Consider the following 25,050-nt stretch of genomic DNA (forward strand, 5'->3'; position numbering starts at 1 on the left):
ATGGTTTAAAATGGCCTAATCAAATTTATTACAAAATTTATTATAATCCAGAAATTTCTTCCTTAACTTCAGAACTTTTTTAAAGAAAAAATAATTCCCTGAGCATGACAGCAGATAGCCCTTACAACACAGCGTGACACGTGTCCTCTCTTTTTGAAGTATACAATCAAATTCCCTTTCCCTCAGTAAACTGAGACAGAAACTTTTGTTTATGATATGCTTACCTGTGTAGAAGATCAGGATGGGGGTTATGTGCAAAAGACCTAAGTTTCTGGAGTGTGTCTTTCTAGGAGAAAAGAGAGATTATACTTTGGAAGCAAGTCCAAGTTGTATTGCATAGATTAGATATTTGCCTATACCGATGTAGTCATAATGCATTTGGTATCCTTCAGAATGGAGGAGGAAGCATTATGTGAAATACTACCCTGTAGTAACTGCCTCAAGCTTAGTTCCCTGTGGATGTCCACTTCTAAGTCTGTATAAAGTGCATGTTATAAAAATGTAATTGACAAAATTATTTAGACTTAGAGTTGCAACTGATTATTTACTCTACTTTTTGTTTTCCAAGGTGGAGAAAGTACACAGGGGTGATCAGATGGATGGGCTTCTTTATCCTGCTAAGAAAATACCACCAATAGCAAAAAGTGATACAGAGCAAGAAAAGGCATCTCATAATGTTACTTCTTCAAAAGTAGACCCTTTGTTAAAACCAAATACGGAGACCACACCTACATCACTTACTAGTGACTTCAAGCAGAAAGTTGTTAACATCTTGCTGAAGTATTCCAGTGGTCTTTGGGCTAATGCGCTTCCTAAATTGTACCAAGATGCTTACCAAGTAAAATTTCCAGAAGACATTCTAAATAATCTAGAGTTGCTCTCAGATGTATGTGTAGTGGACTATGTATCTGAAGCCCCCAGAAAGGCCATCCTTTATGCTAAACCCCAAAGACGCATTGATGAAAATCTGAATGTCACTGAGAAAGTCCAGAGGCATGATGGTGTGAAGGCCACAGCTGAACAACAGTATGAAGAACCCAAGGACCAGTATCCAGAGAACATAACTGTTCCTCCTCTAATCATTCCATCAGAAGGATCTGTGTCTGTCATGGTGTTAGAACTGAAAAACACTAATGAGGTCCTAATTAGGCAAGTTTGTACTTCATAATCTATCTTTTTTGCTTTATTTATAAATCCATATATTTATATGGTGCAGGTCTGCCATAAGGGAACAGATGAACAGGAGGTTGCAGGACTTTCTTATTTACTTATTTTGAAAATGAAACTTAAGAATCCTTCTGTTTGTGTGCTTAAATGGAAATTTTCTGAAACTTTTTCTGTGCTGAGCTGATCAGTTCTATTACTAGCTTGTCTGAGAATCAAAGCAGATTTGACCTGCTGTTGGAAGACCTTTTAAAATAACCTTACTATAACACATAGTAGTATTCAGATATTGCTGCAATACTTATTAAAATATATTTTACTTCTATAAGTGACTTACTACTAACTAGGTGAGACTTGATTGTGTTCAGATTACACTGCAGTTTTCACTTTTGGGGACAGATGAGCTTCCATCCAACAATAAACTACCGGTGCTTCTTGGTTTGGTTGCTAATCAGCCCAGCCCTAGAGGACATTGTAACAAGTGGCCTGTAGTGGCTATCTTGTGTATATGTTATTGTACTGTTTCAGGAAATACTATGATAAGCTTTCTGTACCTCATTGTTGGGATAAAACACACAAATCCTAGCAGTTCTTTAAAACTTAAAAAAAAAAGAATGAACCAAACAAAAAAACCACCACTTTTTGTAGAGGATATTTAATTTTGAAAATTATTTCAAATTGAGCCTAATCTTAAAAAGTTTTATATGTCACTTCAAAGGATGAATTGAGCAACGTTATGGTAATATACTATATTGACAGCTCTGTTTTTTCCCCACTAGTTTCTGCAGTTTCAGCTTTCAGTCATTCTCAGAGGTCCTGATTAGGATCAGAATAAGTATGTGTGCAGTTCACTTAGAGATCCTTTCACTATGAAACTAATACCCTGTTCCTCATTGCTGGTTGGCAATATTCAACACACTAGCCTTAAGGCTGAAATTCAGATATTCTTTTTCTCTCTGGCTATCAGTAATGTATTGGAATACTCAACCTTGTGTCAGTCCACTGTTTTGGTTCCCTGAAGTAATGGAATCTTAATGTCTGATAATCTGTAGTGAAAATTCCCATAATTGGGGATTATGAGAGAAATTCTCATTTGAGAATGTTGCCATCTTTGTTTTAGCTGCTAGCAACATTCCTATATTGTACTTTTTCTCAGATAAGACTTTTTTGTACATTGCATATACATTTATTTTGTATACTGGTCTTACCAAAAAGCATAATTTAAGACAAGAATCTTAATTCATCATTAACATTTGTACTATTTCCAAATGAATGAGTCAGTTATTTTAGCAAAGAAGACCCAGCTGGAATTTGTGAGTGAGCCTAAACTTAAAAAAAGAAATCACAAGAGGAGGAACTACCTCAAAGAAAAGAGAGGCTTTACGTTTTAGGTTGTTCCTGTGAAAGCCCTGTTTGAATTTAGTCTAAGACATGAAAGATGATGAAAACAAATAGTGCCAGGAAAGACAGCCAATTTAAGATACGTAATCATCTGTACATAGAGATACTGAAACAGTTAGACACGATGCATATTGCATATTATATGTTTTATATTGGGAAGAACAGGAACATATTACCTGTCTCTTACTTCCAGCTTACTATGCAGGTGGGACTTAACTCTGCAAAACTTTTTCCTTCTCACTGTACACCTTTTAATCCTGGCAGCATTGATAACTTGCTGATATGTGGAGTAAAAAATCTTAGCTTTCTCATCTGTTATTTTAAGGATTATTTGGGGAAATGCTTCAAGTCCTGTGGATTGAACTACTGTATGACATTGATGAGCTCAGGGTGATGATGTTAAAATTTCTATAAAGCAGCAGTTCCCAAATTTTGGACCATGGTTCTTCGACAATATTAATTTGTCAGCTCTGTGAAGGTACATGGTAGTGATTAGTGGTTTCTTGGCCCTAGATACAGAAATTACTACTTAGGGTTGTCTATGTACTTCATGGGCAAGGTCATTTATCTTCAAGATGAAACTAGCCCTGAAAGGAGTAGGTTTTTTGCCATGACAAGAAAATGTTCATGTAGACGTATAGGAAGGAAACAACGCATGGAATTACCCTTCCCATGCGTGTGCTAACAGTCACTTTCTCCACATCTACACAAGAAGCGTGTAGCAGCCATTGGTTGATGTTGATTTTGCAGGATCAATAAAATCAAGATTCCTCTTTCCATCTTGAAGATGGAGCAATATCTCTTTACTTTCTTGGTATGTGGCTAAGTGTTGTTTGGCTGAAACCTTTCAACTGCAGTACTAATTAAAACAAAGCTGGAAGGTTGGTGCTATTTCAATTTTGAGTGGTACAGTTCTGTAAGAATTCTGAGGAAATCAGAATGAAAGTGAGGTGATAGAAACACTGCTAGATATTTGCTACTATACGTCTAAAACAGTATTATTGAAGGCAGAGTTGATATGCTAGGTGCTACAATTGAATTCTCACAAGAAATAATTAACTATCACCTTTTACTCTCAACAACTTCGAGTTTCTGTGCTACAGTTCAGATACTGTTTTCTGCTTCTTTTATCTTTTTGAGTAGACAAAGTATAGCTTGTTTCACTATGGAAGCATACCCCTCTGTTCCTTTCACAATGAAGTAGTAAGCTTTACTTCACATGTGAATTGGTTCCAGTTGAGACTAAGAATTTTGCTGAATGAGCACTTGCAGTGTCTGTCCACTTGCACATAGATTAGTCTCTAACACAATTCTTTGAGATTGCTTTCCAAGATGCTTTTCTGAAAAATCTGAAAAATGATTTTTCAGTTGGCTGTGAGCAGCCAAAAACATCTTCAGTATGATGCTCACCTATTACCAGAAACAGTGAGGCATGAAATTCTCTAAGATTCTTCTAATTTCTGTTAAGATATTCGTACTGTCTGTTAAGTATATTTATGAAACTGTTAAGAAACTTTTAAGTAGCACATACATGACTGTTGCCCCACTCCATGTCCATTATGAAGTAGAGGAGTGCTTGCATAGAAACTAAAGGGCTGTCATTCTGAAAAGCAATATATAACTGGATGGTGAGGTAGCAGGCTGTCTTTAGGAAAATGAGGGTTCCCTGGAATGTGATCAGATTTAACTTAATCTTTATATCAAAGTTAGCATAGTATGTCATAGTACAGTATCTGCAGTAATACTGGGCATATAGCAGACCTTCAGAATAAACCTGGATTTTTATAGGATGAAAATATAACCTGGATTTTTGTAGGATGAAAACCTAAACTGTGTGGTAGAAATGAGCAGTATTAATCACTCTATGAACAAGTTAAAACAGTAGCTATTAATACAAATTAGGGAATAAGTTTTCCTTTTGTTTGCTCTGATCTGACTTTTTCTGAAGCACTCAGAACATCCCATTTTGAGTTTTCAGTAAATTTATATACTTTATGAAAGAGTATCTATGCAACACAAACTGCTTCAGTATGAACCATTACATCAGCAGCCTAATATCAGGTTTGTTCTGAAGGCTGAGAGTAAACAGCACATGGTTTGACATCTGATTTGTAAAGTTATTTTAGATGCCTTAGTTTTGATGAACCTTAGTGAAAAGCTGAGTAAGCTTGTGTTTTTTAATGACCGATTAACATCAGAGATGACATATTAGTTCTCTTTTATACTTGGTCCCAGATACTGCTCTGCACTTGTGGTCAAGCTGGTCTACATGATTGTAATAATCAAGTAAGAGGTCTTACTAAAAAAACAGTTCAGCGTGTTAGATTATACACTGCTGGACCACATCTAGCTGTCAACAAAAGTACTAAATTTTATGTCAGTTGCTTTTCTATAGCCCTGTTAACGGGGAAAGAGTTTGGTTACTGATGTGCTTAGAAAATGTATATATCCATAATTTACTCGTATTCATATATGCATAAAAATGTTCTTAGTTTTTAATTCAGCTTTTTGAAGTTGCATCCTAACTCTTGTGGTGTTTTTTTTGTAAAATACTGTAGGTATGTAGGCAAAGATTATTCTTCTGCCCAGGAACAAATGGAAGATGACATGAAAGCATACTATAGTCAGAACAGTACAGTGTCACTAGCTCAATCTCTGAGCGTTGAGCAACTTGTTGCAGTACATGCTGAAGAAGATGCCTGGTTGCGTGCTCGGATAATTTCTCTCGAAGACAACAGAATAAAGGCAAGCAATTACTTCTTTTGGCACTTGGAGGAAGGCTTGAAATAATCTTGGTTTTTAGATAGTCGATTCCTAAATATGCTACACTAGCATTCTTTCCTTTCTTGCCCTGAAGTAGTTCTATTTTCAGTTGTATGAGAAATTAGGACTTTTTTTGAAGTTATGTGATTGCCAAAATTAAATGGTCTTTCAGGTTTTTTTCCATAAGTAGTTTGAGTTTGGGGGTTTTGTTTTGTACTGAAAATGTACCTCTGACAGTCTAGGAGGAATGGGTGTGGTAGCACTATTTGGTGTGGGACAGAGAAAGGGAAAGGGAAAAACGAAATTCGCTTGCTCATAGATCATATTGTACTGAAATATCTATTACATGCACTAAATAGCAAGACAATGAGAAGGATATACGTGTGTTCCCTTCCAGGCAGATCTAGTATTCTGGGAGCCGTTTGTAGCATGCATTTTAGTTAAACCCCTTTGAGATTATTTTAACTCTTCTGTTAAACTTTTCCTGGGCCAAGCAGACTCTTCTTGCCATCAGCAATGAAACTAGAACATATGATAGAAATGTAAAAAAAGTTTCAAACATCTCAATTATTTCTTGCCTAGTCAAACATTAATGATATCTTTTTATTTTTTGTTTCTTCACCCAGTTAGGTGACTTTTTACCCAGGTCTGCTTAACATACTTCTAAAGTTGATCCATTTCATAAACATTTAAATAACACATGTATTAAAACTGAGGTTTTTCTGAAAGTTAGTGTGATACCCTTCAGCTGAAATTTGAAGGGGGATGTCAGAACTTGATTTTGTGAAAGATTGTTGGGTTTAGAGTAGTTGCAAGGACCCTGGTAGCAAGCTTGCCTCTAATTTCTCTCTAGCTAGAGCTATCAGCCAAATAAGGCTACTGCTTTATCGCAACATTTGCTGATTATCCTCTGACACAGTGTTCAGACTCCCTTCTCAGTGTTTGGTGTGCAGACATTTTGCATGGTAGAGTTTAGAACAAGAGTTGTAAAAAGTCCTGTCAAAGCCTTCTTTCTCTCACTTTGGCTCCAATTGCTTGTTGCCAATCAGCAGTTTTCCTACTAGTCTCCTGCACTGACTGGTATTTGTATCAAAGTTACTATAAGCATAAATCAAAATGATTCTCTTAATGCTGTAAAAAGAAAAGGCATTTGTTTCTGTGGTGTTTGACTTTCCAACACTTCAAAACTTTACAATTTGTGGTATTTTGACTTTACAACACTTTCAAAACTTTACAAATAAAAATTGCTGCTTTATTACCTTTCTTCATGTATTTTGGTGTAATATGTGCCGAGTCCTTCCAGCACTGTTCCTGTTAAGAGTTGAGATTCTGTGGAACAGTCGGAGAGGATGGTTTTACAGAGATCTTGAGATCTTGAGAAGGTGGCTTTCCCAGAAAACTCTGAACATTCAAGCAGTGAAATAAATGGCATTATATAATACTAAATTAGTGAAAAGTGATTTGTCTGGGGCTGCACAGAGAATGTGGTAACTGAATATATTTTCCCTAGACTCAAGAAAACATATTGACAATTGTATTCATGATCTTCTGCTTTTATTCCCTTTTCCACTATCAGGTATGCTATGTTGATCATGGCTTCAGTGAGTTTGTTGAAAGCAACAGTGTGTACAAACTACAGAAACAGTTCCATTCACTTCCATTTCAAGCTGCAAAGTGTAAACTGGCAGGTAAGAGAAAGCCAGTGTTGACTATACAGCTTGCTGTTCACGATTTATGGATTGAAGCGTCTCAGTTTGGGAGTTTTGGTCCTTGTTTGCAATAACTCTCTTTATGTTAGATTTTGTCCAAGACAGCTAGCCTAAGCAGACACTGGTAGGCATGGAAAGAAGGAAGGACGTGCAGGAGAACTTTATAGAGAAACTTTGGTATTAGAAGACCTTGATATTTAGACCTTGATACTGTATGGAGCTTAGTTGTCTCTGCACTTAGCTTGGATGTCTTTGTTGGTTTAAGATATGCAAGCCTAAAGAAATATAAGGAAATGTTTGCTGCTGTGTGAAGCAATGTATTAGCACAACTCCTTTTTCCACAAATGAGGCACATTTGTTGTGGTCAGGTCAGGCAGTATTCGTAAATGTGATCCTATTTAGCTATTGTAAAGTGATCCTTCCTCTTTCAGTACTTGCACACTTGCGGACTTCCTAAGCTCTGTTGGGAATTATTTACCTTCCTAAAGCTGGTAGGCATTTCTAACTTTTAAAAAATATTTTATTTTAAATATATAAAATTGCCATGAATGAGCACTTTTGGTTGGTTGTTTTTTTAATACTTGGGTGCATTCCTTTTTTTCTCTACACATTTGCCTTGACTCTTTCTGAAGAGTCTTTCTGAAGAGTCTTTCTGAAGGATCTTTTTCTTTTATTTTCTCCCCCCCACCCCCTAAGATGGCTTTCTGTGTTAAAAAAGGTAGAAATTAAGCAGAATGCAAGTAGGGCTGCTACATCCTGATTCTTTGAAAGATTCCTGTTGCGAACACGGACCTGGTTGTTATTTTTCCCTTTGAATATGGTGATACATAAAAAGTATGGTTTGTCTTACAGGACTGGAAGTCTTCTGTGATGATCCTGTCCTAGTAAAGGCTGTGGAATCACAGACATGCTCCAAGATATTTGCTGTGGAAATATTGGAAAAGAGTGATATTCCTCTTCTTGTTCTCTATGACACTTCCGGAGAAGACGATATCAACATCAATGCTACTTGTCTGAAGGCACTGTATGACAAGTCCCTGGAACTGCACTTACAGGTACCATTTTCCTGTTTCCTTCTTAGTTCATTAAAAATTATTGACTGCTAAGGTCTTGGATGGACAAAAAACAGTACTCAGAAATTTGGTAAGTTGGTGTGTGTGGTTTTTTCCCCCCCTTTCTTGTCAAAATCTTACCGTTGCAGGCAGATGCACTATATACAAATGTCAGAGTAACCAGTGTTTTCTCTGATGGAAGCCTGTATTGCCAAGTGCCATCTAAAGGCTTGTCAAGACTTTCTGAAATCTTGCAGAAACTAGAAGACTACTTCCATTACAAGGTAGGTTCTATGGTGAGAGAAGTGGCAAAGTCATGTAACCTTTCTTCAGAGTGTACCTATCATTTTCCTTGCACATAAGTTCAAGTTTCTGAGGTAGCCATAGACTATTCAAAAAGGCTATAAATTCTCTTCCTATTTTTTTGGGGGTGCATCCTTCAGCATGAAGAGTGTCTTTTGATGCTTTCTTGCTCACAAGCTGTCTCTAAGGCTTCAGTAACTACCTATAACTTTCCTTGGATGGTTAGAACAGTAACAATATGGCTCATAATAGGAAGCTTCTAATGAAAACTGCATCAGATTGGTATAAAGCCTGTTGAGATACTGCCATATTTTTTTTCTGGAAGTTTTACTTACATGATGGCATTCTGTGTGAGCTGGCACAGGCAGGACGCAGGAATAACCACAAAAACTATGGATGAAATGAAAGAGTAAATTTATTCCTGTTATCTCATGACCCGAGAGCTCTCCACAGCAACACTTGGGCAGAGACATGCAAGCAAAGATGCAGACACCACAGAGCTTGGTTTTGGCTAGTCAGGGAAAGGAGAAGGAAAAAAAAAAGATCTTGGGCCTGCAGCTTTTGTGTGTATATATCCAGGATTTTCGCAGGTGTACTTTTCCACTGCTTTGATCTTTCCCACAGCAGGGCAGGGATCTCAAGGATGTTCAATAAGGTGCCTCTGAGTTTCTCACAGGCCTATGTTACCTAAACACAGATACTCTACCCATCAAACACACAGGGCTAAGCAACAATTAGTGTGATAATATGTGTTTTTCGACACCCCCAGCTGCAAGTGACTTGAGCATGTTTACAATCCTCCTCGCCAATCTTCAGTTGTATTCCCAGGAGTTCAGGTGTGTAAACAGCCTGGCCCACAGCACACCATGCAAAGTGACAATAAAAGCAATGTAAACAAGGTCTGTTCTTTTTAGCTTTGCTTCCTTGGAGGTTCTATGGCCTTGGTCTGATCTGCTATGTATCTTGTCCTTGTACCCTTAGCTTTTGAATAATGTGGCTAATTTCAACTAGAACTGATATACAGGAGGCATTTTCAAAAGTCTTATGTTGCCTTAAAATAGGCATGTGGCAGAGGAGTCTGACATTCCACTGGCCATTTACAGACACATCCAACAACCCTTACTAGACTCAAGAGAATTTATACAAAAGAAAAGAAATCTTAAGAGAATCTAATTTGTTCAACATTCAGCTGAGCCTTAGAGAATCAAACCATGAAATGCAGATCCTTGAAGGTCCTGTTAGAACTGCTGCTTGTGAAACTACTCTGTCAAAGTGTTTTTAGGTGTAGAAGTTGAACTTTAGACCTATTGTGGAGCACACACCATCTGGAAATACTTTATATGGAACATGTCTCAGTTACCAAGATTCAGTTTCAAGCGAGCTAAACACTGGAGGAAAGCATACAGAACCCTGAAAGGTTTAGCAACACAAAGGCAGGCAGCCAGGCAGGTATTTCAAAAGTTCAGATTTTCTGGACAGAGTGTATGTTAGGTTGCTGTAGCTATCAACGAGACCTTGACATTCAGAATCTTTTAATATCAATCTGTATATGAGGGGTAAAATAAGCAATCCTGGCTTTGCAGCTTGTCTTGAGAGTTTTTATTTTGCCCGAGAATCTAAACAAACTGAGGTGTTGACGGGTCTTCAAATGGAGTTTCTTCAATGCTTTTTATAGTGTAGCCACTGTCTTGTTATTTAGGATCATCATGGTGAATGTCACCCCCCTGAGACTTTCATTTGAGGCAGTAGTAAATTTGTTTTGTTAAGTATCTCACCAAATGATGTGTTCTAGAACATGAAGGCAGGAGCTTCTTCAGTTGTCTGTCACAGCTCTAAACTGCTCTTGCTTTTCAGAACATTAAAGTAATCGTGGGTGATTTCATATTCTGTGTTTCCAAATGTGGCTTTTTTCCCCTGGCACTTTATATTCTCTCAGTTTCCCTGTAAGATACACAGCTTGGAATTAAAGCTTTACCAATTGGGGAAGCTTAAAACAACATGGTAAGAAATGCTCCTGAGGCTGGAAAGAGACTTCGTGTTTGAAACAGACTTTTGCTTCTCAGAACTGTTTATTTCATGTGTGGCTTTTGAAATGGTTAGTTGAGTGCCAGATTGTAATAGCTCTACGCTTTTTAACTTCTGCTTTTGTATTTGCAGCAGACACCTGAGTTTAATGTATCACTGCCTTTCTGTGGCAAAATCTGCTTGTTTCCTTCCAAAGGAAGATGGGCACGTGTAGAGGTAAGAAGTATTCAAAAACATCTACATTTTTCCCACATAGAAATGGCTGTTCTTTTTGTTCAGCTAAATCTGAATCCTTAGTTTCTGTGAAACTTGTGATAGTGTATGTGTCACTGTTGTGTTTTTAACCGCAAAATTAGCCTCTTGCTTTCTTCTTTCAGATAAGAATTATTCACACTAGACGGGCACTTGATGTGCAGTTCTTGGATACTGGAACAGTTGCAACTGTAAAAGTATCAGAGCTTAGAGAAATCCCACCACAATTCCTGAGAGAAGTAATTGCAATACCTCCTCAGGTATAAAGACATGTTAAAGCTAACCTATGTTAGATCTCTTGGCAGTGTTTGTAGTGCTGGTACTTCAAGGATTGTGTAATGAAATCTTGTTTTGTTTAATAGCATTCAGCATTGGAGTGTATTTCATTGTGCATCTTTGCCTGAAATAAATCATAATGTAGTCCTATGTTATCGACAGAATGTTGTGTGTGTGTAATGGTACTAGTTTTGCATGTTCCTCTGTTTGTTTGTCATACATTGTTGAATCTGTCAGCATCAATGAAGTTTCTGTGAATAGGAATTTGTGGACTAGTCTCCATATTAGTAAATTATACCTTATATACTTGATTCTGTTCTTAGGCTATAAAATGCTGCCTAGCAGATCTGCCTCCTAACACTGGCATGTGGACTCCAGATGCTGTACTGTGGCTGAGAGACACTGTAATGAATTGTCCTGAATTTAGCATGAAGGTAAATAGGCAAAATGCCTATGTGACTTGAAATCCACAGGCGTGTGGAAAGAGCATTGAAAGAACAACTCTAGAAGCTTAACCACTCATCAAACTTGATTTTTGATAAAGAAGTTTAGAAGTTTGTAGCTAGCTCTTGGATATAAATTCTATACAAAATCATTTTCTTAGGATATTTGGCATAAAATTTACTTGCTTAAGCCTGTTGGAAGCTTCTCTTTTCCCCTCAAGAATTTAACAGCTTTCACATTAGCCTTTCACATTTTGCTGTCCCAGTCCAAATATGCAGCTAGAGTTATTTTACCAACTGATAAGAAAGAAACACAGTTGCTAATGTTTCACCACATGAAAAGATAAAACTGTTGAGTTAATCTTGAAGTATCTTATGCCTCTTATGAGCATAGCTTTTTGTCCTTCTGGCCTTAGAAAGCAGCTTTATTTTTTGTTTGCTTTTTCTAATCCAGTGTAATTTAGTATATGCTATTGTATACTTAGAACTTCTGTTATCTTTGACATAAAATTATTTCCACTTGCAGTGTATCCTGTCCAGTTTAATTAACTGAAAACACCCTTCTAAAGGAAATCTATTACTAGCTACAGACTACATAAAGCTGATTTCCTCTTAAAAATTTGATTTCAGATACTGTCACAGCACTTGTTCCTTTATTTTTTTGCTTGCTTTAACACTGGAGACCATATAGTTAAAACATAGCTCCTCTAGTCTGGGACTTATGACTGTTGAATGTGGCTTTTCTAAACATCCTCTTCCAAGATAGTTTGAGTTTGGTACTAATTTTTGCTTGATTAAATAACAGTTTCCACTTTAATTGTGGAAAGTTTTTATTCCTGGCTAGGAAAACCAGCAGAAAAATCTGTGAAGAAATGTTATATACTTTGTCAAATTAAAATTTCAGTGCTTTACTATCAATAACGCTAGCATATCTGATGTTAAATAGGAAGTATTTTTATGACAGTGGTTGAAAATTATGCATGATACAAACCCGGAAGCTTTACATTAGTGGGGTAGCTGCAAATGCTCTTTTTAGCTGCTTACTGTGAGTTGCTTACTATCCAACAACTTCATTAACATATTTGAGAGAACCTTGAAAATGCTTCTGTGCATATAGAATGCAATGAACTGTTGCTGCTTTTCTGTTAAAGGTTTTAGTCTCCTGTACAAAATCGGATGTGCTTTTAATAGTTCTTAACTGGAAGTTAAGCTGTATTTTGTTTTCCAAGGTGGTTAAACAGGATGGTTCAAAGGCGATTGCACACGTTTACTTGTTTGCTCCAGAGAATTTCCCAGACATGGATCATAGCGTCAATCAAAAGATCAAAAATGCAGACTTGTGGAAGCATCAGAAAGATGTTTTCTTAAGTGTTACAGCCAGTGGGACTACCTCCACAAAAGTGACAAGTGATGCTGTTTCAGCTCTACGGTTAACTAGTGGAAGGCTAGAGAAGAGTTTCTCTGATTCATCCAGAGAACTCAGCAGTGCAGTGTCCACCATTGATATGCCTCCACCTCTACCCTTGTCAAAGACTGGTGAGCTCATGGATGTCTATGTCTCGGTCGCCTGCCATCCAGGTCACTTTATTCTCCAGCCTTGGAAAGAGCTACATAATCTGGAAGCCCTAATGGAAGAAATGATCTTGTACTACAGCAGGGCAGAAGAGAAACCTGTGAACATTGAAAAAAACAAGCTGTATGCAGCTAAAATTGAAAATCAGTAAGTACATACTTTGTATTGTACAAATCTTTGAAGGCAAGCTTAGCTCTGCTAAGCTAGGCAAGCCTAGGTGTGCTTTGTCTGCATTGTTAACAAGGTGGCAGATGTCCAGTGATGTCTGAGAGATTAAGGGAGTAAATGAGGTTGTAGTCTCTTCATGCTTCCAGATTGTAGTTGGAAGAGTTGACTTCTATTCAGGTAATACCAGATCTAGGAAGCCTGAGACATGTTGGTTAAGATCTTTTGGTCGTGTATTATTTTTCTGGTGCCTTGACAGCATGTTCAGATTGACTATTCTTTTTCTCCCCCTTTTTAGGTGGTACAGGGTCATAATAAAAGGAATTCTTAGAAATGGGTTTTTGTCAGTATATGAGCTCGACTATGGTAAACATGAATTTGTCAGCATAGAGAAAGTACAGCCACTCATGGATACATTTAGAAAACTACCTTTCCAAGCTATAACAGCTCAGCTTGCAGGTAGGTAGTAAGCATTTACAAATCAGTGGGGATACCAAATGAATAGAAATGTAAAGTGGACAAAGCCAAAGGTTAGTGATGTGATTGATTTTTAATAAAGTAAGCATGTACCTGCTTGCAAAAACATACTTAATGCATGCATGTTTATGTCATCAAAGTAGCTCTGCTTTTCTTCTTGACATCTTGACATAGGTGGTGATGGTTCTGTTTTATTTTAATGCAGCACTTTTAGTTACGATGTATAAAACTGAAGGTTGCTTACACTTTCCCAGCAGCTGCTTTTCATTGTCAAAAATATTTATCATTTAATGTGTGTGATGTCTAATACGCAAAGGACATAAGGAAATCAAAACTAAATTGTTTTTGGATCCTTAAACATAGCCCATTATGAAGTGTGAAAGTTCTGATATATCTGTTGATAAGAGTTTATGATCTGATTATCCTAATCTGCATAAAGCTAGGAACTAAATGCTGAGTTTCTGGGGAAGTTTTTCTTACATATCTTGCCCCTATTGTAATTTACTGTTTTCTGCTGCGTATTTGGAATCCACAGTTGCCTGAAATATATTGGTGTTCTCAAACAAACTCCACAAGGGGGGGGGCTTTCAACAGTCTTAAGTAAGATTAAATTCCTTGAGAATATGGGGCGTAGAGAGTGTGCATACATTTGATCATAGAATGAAAAAAAAAAACAAACTTGATCTCTTCTTGCTTTCCGAATTTTTCTTTCATTTCTGCATTGCTTTCAGGTGTATGCGTCTCTTCTTATTCAGCTGCTACTTTCTGCCACAGTTTGGTCAGCACTAGTGTAGACTTCAGTTACAGAATACGCTTGTCTGAAGTGACAGTCTGCAGAGTTGGTGCTCTGGTCCTAGGCTACCTTCTGTGGATCTGCTTTCCCACAAAGCCTCAGTGTGACCTGGGGGGTTGCTTTAAACTAGTGATGGTGGTTGTGTTACCGACAGGCTGGGGTCCTAGGAGGGCAGTGCTGAAATGAAGCTGATTTCTATCTGTGTCTGTCTACTGGGGTAGTACAGGATCCAGCTGAGCAAGCCTGCAAGTCATACAATTTTCCTGCTTCACAGAATCCCAAGTACCTAGTTAAGTTGGCCTCTGAGCTGCTTCATATTGTCAGATCAGGCCAGCTGAGCCCAAAAGACTGGTAACTATTGTCTTGCTATTCTTCCACTTTTTTCTCTCTCTGCTACCTCTCAGTCTCTGGTCTATTTCCTTGTAAAATCCCATTTGCTTCCCCACCAGCCTTTCCTAGTGTTAATTACCCTTCTTAACTGCTGATGGTCTGTTAACTTCTCCTTGGATCTGTAACCTGCAGGGAGCTGTGTTCCTGTGTTGTCCTGTCCTGTCAGCATCAAGCTGCTGCTAGTAGTAAAAGCAAAGTGTTGTCACTTTGCTGTTTTGCTTGTTTTATCCATAAGTTGTTGCTTGGGTATTCATGCACAGTATTTGAGCCCCATGTGTCTAGATGCTGTACACCAGCGGTGTTCTGGGGAGACTGAATTCCAAGTCTGCAGGAGCCCCTTCTTTCTTGGTGTGTTACAGCCATATTCAAAAACCTGTCTGGGTTCTAGCATCACATCCATCAGCAGACTTGACTTTGTGGGATGCTGCTCTCAAAAAAATAGCGGAAGTTGTGAGGCATTTAGGTAGCATTTCTCTTTGTTTCTGCTCTCTGCAGATCTAGTTTGGGAGATGTTTTAGTAGCTAATGCTGCTTTGAGGTGAAGAAAATTTAATCTAAAGCAAGGCCAACAGGACAAATAATTTCAGCAGCCTCAGGCAGAAGACAAAGAAATAAGTTTGTTTTGAAAGGATCTTTAGTTTCCTTTTAGTCATGTTTCCTAACATGCCTTGATCATGCATGGCAGCTGATATACTTTGAATTACTCAATGAGTCAGTGCATTTGCCTTTCACTTCTGCAAACTTTTCCATATCTTTAGACTTCAAGAAAAAATAAATGGCCTAGTCTCTGTAATAATTAAGCTTGTTTGTGTGGGAGATGAGTGAGCTTGTGTTTCTTTTCTAGAGTTAAGCTGCATACAGTAGTACTTGAACATCTGTTTTCTCAAGTATTTAAACTCCTCCCACTTCTTTATAAACTTAATCATTCAGATTGGTCTAGTCTATAAATGACCTTCTATTTTGCTTTACATTTGTCCTAGGAGTGAAAAGCCAGCAGTGGTCAGAAGAGGCATCAATAGTGTTTCGGAATCTTGTAGAGAAGAAACCCTTGGTGGCACAGATACAGTCAGTTAATGAAAGCACTAACTCTTGGGATCGAAAAATAGTGACTTTTCTCGTGGACACATCTCTTCCAGATACTGATATATGGATTCATGATTTTGTGTCTCAAAGTCTTGTGGAATTTTCAAAGGATGATTAATCACCACTTCTTGAATGTAGCAGCTCAGATTCTTTAGCAATAAAATAAGTAACAGGCTTTGAAGAGAAATATAACTACTATATGGCCTTGGAGACTTAAAGGTGATAAAATTGAAAAATCTGTGTTCTGTGAAAAGGGTTTGTTTAACAAGTTTGGATTCTGTTGATTTCAGTTGACTTTCTGAAAATCTGCACTTTGTTTACCATTGTAATGCTAGAATGTTTGGGTGAAAATATTAAAAAAGCCATTTATCAATAAAACAATGTTTACTTTTGTTCTTGTGATCTTTCCCTAATTTGGGGGGATTTTTATCTCAGAGCTATTACTCAGAGCTGTCCCTTCTTCTTTAATGAGCATTTTGGGAAACATGGAAGCAGTCCTCAATATTTCTGCATTTAGTGTCAGAGACATGCATTATTGGTGGACTTTTCCCCCTTCCTTAACTTTATAAAAGTTGAATAGTTGAAAGTGCCTTGTTTGGGAGAGTGCATTTGCGGGGCTTAACTTCACGTGTTTACTAGTCTGCCTGCTGTTCTTTAGCAATGATACCACTTCTCTGAATTCTCTGCTCCCCTCCTCACTCCACCCCACCAACCAGTTGCTAAATTCAGTGCATTCCTTTCCCTCTTTTTGATAGCTCATTTTCATGTATGCTTCTGAGAAACTTTCAAGGACGGCTGCTCCCTGGAGACAGGAGCAAGCAGTGTCCTATAAAGCATGTGGACTGGTGCTTAAAGTCCTCTGAACACAGTATTTTTGGCCTATTTCAGAGCCTACTTTATTTTTGGCCTTAGAAACATTTAGAGGAGGTGTAGACATGATTGTTCAGAGTCTGCTACCTAGATTTGAGTTTGCTTGCCATAGTCCCTTAAGATTGTTAAACACAGTATTAAAGCTTTCCAAAGTGATTGCCAGCAGAAGGAATTTTTCTGCTGCACATAGCTATATAGTCTTTCTAGTAATACACAAGCTGAGCTAAGAAATTCTGCCAGCATGCTGTCTGCACAGGTAAAGGAGACTGGACAGAAAGGGAACCATGAGTTGAAACGTGCAGCATATACGTAATATTAGGATGGGAGAAAGAAAATGCATACAAGTATTCTGAGTAAACAAGCTGTTTAAGTATGTAAGACATTTTGCACCTTCTTAGTCTAATTCTGGTGTAGGTCTGAGCTAAGCAGCAAGGAGGCCTCCTGGAAGTCTGATAATTTCACAGAATTTCACAGAATCGTCTAGGTTGGAAAAGACCTTGAAGATCATCCAGTCCAACCATTGACCTAACACTGACAGTTTCCAACTACACCATATCCCTAAGCGCTATGTCAGCCTGACTCTTAAACACCTCCAGGGATGGGGACTCCACCACCTCCCTGGGCAGCACATTCCAACACCTAACCACCCATTCTGTAAAGAAATGCTTCCTAATATCTAGTCTAAACCTTCCCTGGTGCAACTTGAGGCCATTCCCTCTTGTCCTATTGCTCATTACTTGGCTAAAGAGACTCATCCCCAGCTCTCTGCAACCTCCTTTCAGGTAGTTGTAGAGGGCGATGAGGTCTCCCCTCAGCCTCCTCTTCTCCAGACTAAACAACCCCAGTTCCCTCAGCTGCTCCTCGTACGACATGTGCTCCAGACCCTTCACCAGCTTCGTTGCTCTTCTTTGGACACGCTCGAGTAATTCAATGTCCTTTTTGTAGTGAGGGGCCCAAAACTGAACACAGTCATCGAGGTGCGGCCTCACCAGTGCCGAGTACAGGGGCAAGATCACTTCCCTGTCCCTGCTGACCACGCTATTTCTGATACAAGCCAGGATGCCATTGGAACTTCTTGGCCACCTGGGCACACTGCTGGCTCCTGTTCAGCCGGCTGTCAATCAACACCCCCAGGTCCCTCTCTGACTGGCAGCTCTCCAGCCACTCCTCCCCAAGCCTGTAGCGCTGCTGGGGGTTGTTGTGGCCCAAGTGCAGCACCCGGCATTTGGCCTTATTGAAACTCCTCCAGCTGGCCTTAGCCCATCGCTCCAGCCTGTCCAGATCTCTCTGCAGAGCCTCCCTACCCTCGAGCAGATCAACACTCCCACCCAACTTGGTGTCGTCTGCAAACTTACTGACGGTGCACTCGATCCCCTCGTCTAGATCATCAATGAAGATGTTAAACAGGAGTGGCCCCAAAACCGAGCCCTGGGGGACACCACTCGTGACCGGCTGCCAACCGGATATAACTCCATTCACCACAACTCTTTGGGCCTGGCCATCCAGCCAGTTTTTCACCCAGCAAAGCGTGTGCCCATCCAAGCCACGAGTAGTCAGTTTTGCCAGGAGAATGCTGTGGGAAACGGTGTCAAAGGCCTTACTGAAGTCAAGGCAGACAACATCCACAGCCTTTCCCTCATCCAATAAGCGGGTGGCCCTGTTGTAGAAGGAGATCAGGTTTGTCAGGCAGGACCTGCAAGTGTCTCTCTGGACTGTACACAGGGTATGGCAGAGCCCTTATGAATAGAGCAGGCAGCAATACACTAACAAACTGCTAACCTAATGCAAATTGCTAGTTAACATGGTCCTGTCCATATTAGTATCCTGAGGTGAGACTCTTAAGTGTACTTGTTGAGAGAGAAGTTATGTTAATGCCCGATATTAATATTTTTCCATACCAATTAATTTCTTCTTTCTCTGCTGCCACTACAGAGAAGGTGAAGAATGCAGATGAAGGAATCAGTGTGATGATGTAGCATAAACTTCCATACAGAAGTTTCCTTCTGTGCGGGACTGCTTCTGAGCCTGAAAGTCTGAATGGTGCAGGTCATTAGGATGAGACAAGCACTTTCCTGAGTTCCTGAAGACAGTGAGAGTTTTCCTATGTGTCTAAGAGCATATGCTGCCTTCATCTGCAATCTTGCAAAGTTTGGTGGCTTGTTAATTGATAATTGTAATGGCATGTTGTTTTGCTGGAGCTGTTTTGAAGTTTGTGTGGTTGTGTGAGAAATGCCTGTGCTGTGTTTGCATCCTTGGAGGCCTGGGGATCTGCTGTTGGCCAGTAGTTGATTTGCACCTGTGAACTGATGGAGCAGGCTTTGGGACTCTACAGTTGTAGTACTAGGGGAAAGAACCTGACAGATGTTCAAGACACTCAAGATGCTTTTTGAGCTTGTTGTCTGCACCTTCTGGAGTATGCCTCACCTCCTTGGTTGTCAGTGGTGGCTCCAGAGTCTAAAAAGCCTAGATCTGAAGCAAGGACAATATTCATACAGTCTCATGCATTTGCACAGCTCAATACTGGAGTTCACATTGGCTGCTTGGTATGTTGGTAAAACAGAGTGCAGTCCACCTGATCAGCAAACCCAAGAGCACCACTCTCCATGTGATGAACCATTTTATGCATGCATTGAGCATACGCCCAATTACTAATGCAACGCTGTGTTCAGTTCACACGCTGTATCCAGAGGCTACATTGAGATGTCTCACCATCTTCATACCCACTGTACAGTACTACCCCTGTCTGAATTAGCTCCATTACTAGTCCATTACGCTGCAGGTACTCTGCTGGTACTTAGTCACTTACATACTGTCTTCTTACGCTGTCTGTGATTTCAGTTGCAGAGCTATGATTTTACACCTGCTTTTAGTGTTACTTTTTTACCCCACTGACCAGCCTGTAAGATTCTCTGACACATTTGCTAACTGGTATTTGATAGGGCTATTTGAGCACATTTCGTGCTCTGGCTTTGAAAAACATACACGTGCTGGCTGTACACAACATTGAACACTTTGAGTTTGTTGATGTTCCTGATCTATGAAGTAGTTAGCATAATTAGTAGATAGTAGTTAGTCTGCTGTTCCCAGGAGTCATAAGACCTGCCTGCTCTGTGTACGTTGTTAATTCACATAGAACGCTGCATGGTTTCTAACTGCAGTTTTTCAGCAGTCTGTGTTTGCGGTTTGTTGTGAATGGTCTTTCTGCTCTCATGAATGCATGATGCCTCACCAGGGGTGCTTCCACGCCATGTGTCTGAATTGAGCAGGTGGTGGAATTACTGTTTCACATGACCTTTTCATTCTGACACTCTTAGAAAGGCCTCCTCAGGAATCCTGCATGCAGTTCTGGGCACTGTCCTACAGCAAAGAGGTGGATTAATTACAGAGAATCCAGACAAAAGCAAGAACAATGAAAGTCTAAAAAACCTGGCTTAAATAGGAGGATGTGTAGTTAGTCTCAATAAGAGAAGGCTGAGGAGGGAAACACTTTCAAAAGTTTTCGCTGATAATCTGTTTTTATATGTAGGGAAAACAGTACACGTAAGGGTTTAAATAGCAGAAAGGTAAGTTTAGGCAAGGTGTTAGGCAGTCTTTCTAAAGAGAGGGGAAAGCCTAGAAACTTACTGGAACTCCAGTTTCATTATAAATGCCAAAACAGGTAGGATGTATCTGCAGAAGCACAGGTAAACGCCCCATGGGGGCTTTACTCCTTTGGGATGTATGTAATTCTTGGGACCCTACCCAAGATAACTTTCCAGCCAGACAAGGGGAATGCATCGTTGTTAGACATGTTTTGTGAATCATTGTGAATTTTATAAACTGGAAAATGAGCATTCATTACTTAGGCAAAACAGATGACACTGTAATAATTCAAAGACCAAAGTAGATCTCTTACTTTCCCAAGGCTTTGAACAATAAGCACTTTCAAACCACCTCTTTTCTGTTTATTCCATCTCATCTGTATTTTGTTAAGTTTACAAAGTTTAACTGTTTTCATCTCCCATTGTGTTCACCCTGGGTTGTTTTGAGGCATTCTGTTTCATCAGAGAAACACGAACACCCTCCTTGCCATCTCCAAGGTTTCCACTCCTGGACTACTCTTTTCCCATTTGGGGAGACTTGTGTTGCAGAGCTCTTTTGTATCTGTGTTTTCACCACACTCATCGTTTGTCCTCACAGTTGCTGCGCATCAGGCAAACCTTTGAGAGCCTGGATTCTTGTGTGCTGATTGTGTTAGACCAGAAAAGTGAAGAAGAATCATGCAGTGAAAAAAACCCTTGCCTTAAGCCTTCGTAATGCCTGAAAGCTTCCTTCTGTGTTTTTGTTCATTGCTGGTATTTTCAGACTGGAAGTCCTGAACAGGACAATTGTCCTGTTCTGAGAGGTTAGAACTTGGCTAGGGCAATAGGAGCTTGTGACCTGAGCGGACGTGCTTCAGGCATGCTGAGCCATTATCCTGAGAGCTGTTTTGAAGAGGGGCTTAGGTGTAGTTGGAGTTAGCAATACTTAGTGTCTCGTGAACAGTGCTGCAAGGTGCATTACTTGTAGCATTCATTACTGCAGTGTGTCATGGTAGACAGCTAAAAAAGAAGCATCACTGATACTTACACTGTAAACAAATGGGCTGAGAAGCTGGGTTAATGTCTTGCCTGATGGAGACAGGCTGAGTGGGTTCTGAGGGGACCATAGCACTTATCCCGGATGAGCTTCTGGTGCCTATACAGCTAGATCTGACAGCAGCCAGACAGCATAAAAATTAAGTGACTCCTGTGTATCCCGGAGTGCTAAGCCAATGTGGGCTTGTAGGGAAGCTTGGTGGTGCCAGTGGACCCCTTCCCGAGCTGCTTGCAGCTTACATACCCTTGAGAAAGGCAATTGGTAAGCAGGTAGCATAGATAGCGGCATCTGGGTTTGACTGATCTGGTACCCATCGGGCTTCTTCAGCCTGAAGAAATCCAGGCATTTCGGCCAGTCAGTGGGTGAACTGGGTGGTTCTAAGTGCCCTTTTCACTCCTAACAGCAGCTGGGATGATGCCAGTGACTTGGGCCGTAATCCTGCTCACGTCCATGAGGCATGCACTGAATCCAGCGCTTGGCAGGGTCCCCATTTGTATCCTTTGTTTGGCCTAGCCGTGAGCAGTATTTCCAGGGCTGACTGCAGATCTTTCTCCAAATGCCACAGGACACAGAACCTCAGAGCCAGCCAGGTCAGCTGTATGACAAGCCATGAAAAATAAAAGCCAGGTACCATCTCATGGAGACTGAGGGCATTTTTCAGATGAAGGGCATTGCTAAGCCTGGGAAGTGTGAGGCTGGAGAAGTGTTTGGATGGACGGCCCTCCTCTAATACACCTGGGGCCCTCGCCACTCATGGCTTGTGGCTGCTGGTGAAGACCAGACAGCAGAGACAAGGAGGAGCTTGGGGCTGATACTTTGTGGGAGATTTGTTAAAAAAGATTATAGGGCAAATCCAAAGGGCTTTATGGTGTCTCAAAGGTGAGACAGGGGAAGGGAGATTTGGCAGCAATGTTATTAAAACTGTTGGCACCATGAAGTTGGAAGGCAGCTCTCTGGGCTGATGGCAGACTTGGAGCTGTTCTAGGACGTGGCTGTCGCTGGATGTACAGGGCAAACTGAGAGGGAGTAAAATAAAACACAGAATGAGTAAGTGCATTGATACAGATGGCATTTGTGGGGAAGCAGCTTTTATAAGCACCCACGCTTGTGGCCACAGGGCTTCAGCAGCGCTGGTAGCGGGGCCATCCCCAGCCAGAGGCCTGGGTGGCCATGACTTGGTCAGGCTGAGCCTTGAGACCCCCTCCGCGCCCGCCCCCCCGTCCCAGGGCCGGCACCACTCCTCCCGGGAAGGAGTTTTTCCAGGCACATCCTCAGGGCTCTTCGCAGTGGCCTGTGTCCCCACGAAGCTCGGCGTGCACATCTTGCGGGGCTTTCCAGAAGGCGCGGTGCCCAGGGGCCTGGCTCGGCACTCTGAAGGAAGTTGCCACGGGGGGACAAAAGTCAGGCTCCAGCCTGCCTAAACCGTTAAAAGCAGGAAAGATCCTTTGGAAGCAAATGCTGCCCCTGCTGCCCCGGGGCTGCCGCCCGTGCAGCCGCGCCGTCCTGCGCAGCGCCCACCGTGCCCGCGGGACGGACGGTGCAAGTTCGCCCTCCCGGGTGCGGGCGGAGGGTAAGGACAGACCAAACCCGGGGCCCAGGGCGGGGGCCGAGTCGGGCACAGCTGTTCCCGGCCGGGAGGGGCGACGGGGCCGGCCCCCGCTGAGTGACGGCCGGGCCGGGGCCGGGGCCGGGGCCGGGGCTGGACCCCCGCCCCCCGCAGCGGCGGAGCCGGCGCGGGCAGGACGCGCCGCCCGGGCTCGGCTCGGCTCGGCTCGGCGCACGGGTGCGGTAAGCGGGCGGCGGGGCGGCGGGCCCGGCCCGGCCCGGCCCTTCTCCGGGCAGAACATTTGGCCGGCACCGGGCGGCACCGGCTCGACATAAATAGCGGCCGCCTCCGCGCTGCGTGCGGGCGCCCTGCCTGCATCTTGCCTGCCTGCCTGCCTGCCTGCCGGGAGGCCGTGCCCGGGGGGTGCGGGCGCTGCGGCAGCCGGTGTCCCCGGGCTCCGGTGCCCCCCGGCAGGCAGCCGAGAGTCGGCGGGGGAGGCGCTGGACCGGCAACCGGCGGCACTTGCGCGTGTCCGCGCCGTCCGTCACGCGTGTCCGGGCAGCGCCGGGAGGCGCGGGCGGGGGGGAGCAGCCTGCGCCGCGCTGCGCGGGTGCCGAAGGGCGCGGGTGGTTTGGGGTTTTTACTGCTGTTGCGCGCGTAATCCTGGGAGCTCTGCTAGGAAATGGCTCTCGGGCTGATGGATCAATAGAAAGCTGCGCTGATTTTTTGCGGCAAAGGTAGAAATTAGGTGGGGGGAAAGATCCCTTGAGTCCTTGTGGTGTATTTTCCATAGCCGTACTTTGGCCGGCTTGAATTAGTCAGTGCCTTGCTTAGAAGGCACTGCCTGTCTCAGGATAACTTTCCTTCACTCATGTGGACACAGCTTCTGCCCCCACTCACGTGCTGTCCTGATGTGCTCATCCATCTGCTTCTGATTTTGAAGCGGTCCTGGGTGGTTTGGGCAGAACCAGTTGCCCACTGCTCCCCTTCTGGGCTGGCTGCCCTACCCCTAGGTACAGTTCCTCTGTCTAGTTGCTTGACATCTTTCCTTGTGTATCAGACATTGAGCCAGGAAGGTGCTCAGCCACGTGGCTGAGGTTATTTTTAAGTGTATATAAAATCCCTTCCTCGTGTGACCTGCCAGTTCACACAGGAGTGAAGAATGAATTCCTCATTTCTCATAAAAAAACCAAGATTTGTGCCAAGAGGTGGCACCTTCTCTCATTCTAGTTGCTAGAGCAAATACTGGACAAGCCTTTGAGCACACAAGCCAAGGACTACTACAAGCTGTGGTAGTGAGCCCATCATCTTTTGTCTCCTTGGAAGGAAGAGCTGGGCTACAACATTAAAGACAAGCACTGTCTTGCTGGCATTGTGGTACCCAGAGCCAAATGCCTTTTCCAGTGGTGTAGAAGAGCCTGCACTGTTGTTTCTTGGCAGCCTCTGTACCTGTTGCCCTAATGTACGTGCATTTGGATATTCCAACAAGCACACTGCATCCTGTGCTCACGGCTGCTCATTTCAAGGTCCCTGTTTTCCTCCTGTTAGGGCTCTTTTTTGCTTTTCCCCCTTCAGCATTGCTTTGCTTTCCAGCCTCACTTGTCTTGTTCTTTTCTCCACACATTTCTCAGCTGTGATGGTCTGCTGGCTTTTCTCCAGATAATATGTTTTTGCATAATACTGGGAATATGTTGCTGCCTCCCCTCCTGCTTGGTGTATTTGGGAAAGTCAAACAGATGTGGAGACAGCCTATTCCGTCTCATTACCGATATGCTTTGCCTGTGTTTTGCTTTCATTCACTCAAAGGACAGTTTGATTTATCTTTTTAAGAGATTCTGAATGATCCTTTGTAAGAAGCATGTGTCCCGTGTTGCTAGATGTGTAACTCCATCCCCCAGAGCAATGTGCTACTGAATGTAATGTTTGCAGATTAATGGTTTTACTTTTCTGTTTGCTGCTTCACTGTTTTCCAGGCATGTGGAGTTTTTGTGAAAGCCCAGTGGAGCTCAAGGGTAGGAGGCTGGGATCTGCTTTCTGATTTTTACCCCCTGCAGTTGACAGCCATTTGCAAATCATGAGCTAGGAAGACTTTTCTATTCCAGGCAGGGACTTGTAGTCAAAATGTGTTTCCTCTGTAAAATTACCAGAC

General features: G+C 41.8%; 2 protein-coding genes across 8 annotated transcripts in view; both read left to right on the forward strand.

Moving 5' to 3' along the window:
* The window catches only part of TDRD7 (tudor domain containing 7), a 53,211-nt gene extending 36,951 nt beyond the window's left edge, over nt 1-16,260 (forward strand). For 4 of the 6 annotated variants that reach the window (XM_074857228.1, XM_074857229.1, XM_074857227.1 and 1 more), the window contains 11 exons: nt 569-1,149; nt 5,124-5,310; nt 6,905-7,016; nt 7,890-8,092; nt 8,239-8,373; nt 10,550-10,633; nt 10,795-10,929; nt 11,269-11,379; nt 12,618-13,108; nt 13,425-13,585; nt 15,766-16,260. In XM_074857228.1, coding sequence (XP_074713329.1) covers nt 569-1,149; nt 5,124-5,310; nt 6,905-7,016; nt 7,890-8,092; nt 8,239-8,373; nt 10,550-10,633; nt 10,795-10,929; nt 11,269-11,379; nt 12,618-13,108; nt 13,425-13,585; nt 15,766-15,986 — 2,421 coding nt within the window. In that variant the 3' untranslated portion in view covers nt 15,987-16,260. The remainder of the gene's footprint in view (nt 1-568; nt 1,150-5,123; nt 5,311-6,904; nt 7,017-7,889; nt 8,093-8,238; nt 8,374-10,549; nt 10,634-10,794; nt 10,930-11,268; nt 11,380-12,617; nt 13,109-13,424; nt 13,586-15,765) is intronic. The other 2 variants (XM_074857230.1, XM_074857232.1) reach the window with 2 other exon arrangements.
* Nucleotides 16,261-22,828: 6,568 nt separating this feature from the next.
* Nucleotides 22,829-25,050, forward strand: part of TMOD1 (tropomodulin 1) — a 29,757-nt gene continuing 27,535 nt past the window's right edge. Inside the window, exon 1 of one of the 2 annotated variants that reach the window (XM_074854979.1) lies at nt 22,829-22,925. The gene's annotated coding sequence lies outside the window, so the exon portion shown is untranslated. Of the gene's footprint in view, nt 22,926-23,000; nt 23,144-25,050 lie in introns of those variants that run through there. The other variant, XM_074854978.1, reaches the window with a different exon arrangement.

The sequence above is a fragment of the Strix uralensis genome, chromosome Z (assembly GCF_047716275.1).
Source record: "Strix uralensis isolate ZFMK-TIS-50842 chromosome Z, bStrUra1, whole genome shotgun sequence".
NCBI classification, from domain to species: domain Eukaryota; kingdom Metazoa; phylum Chordata; class Aves; order Strigiformes; family Strigidae; genus Strix; species Strix uralensis.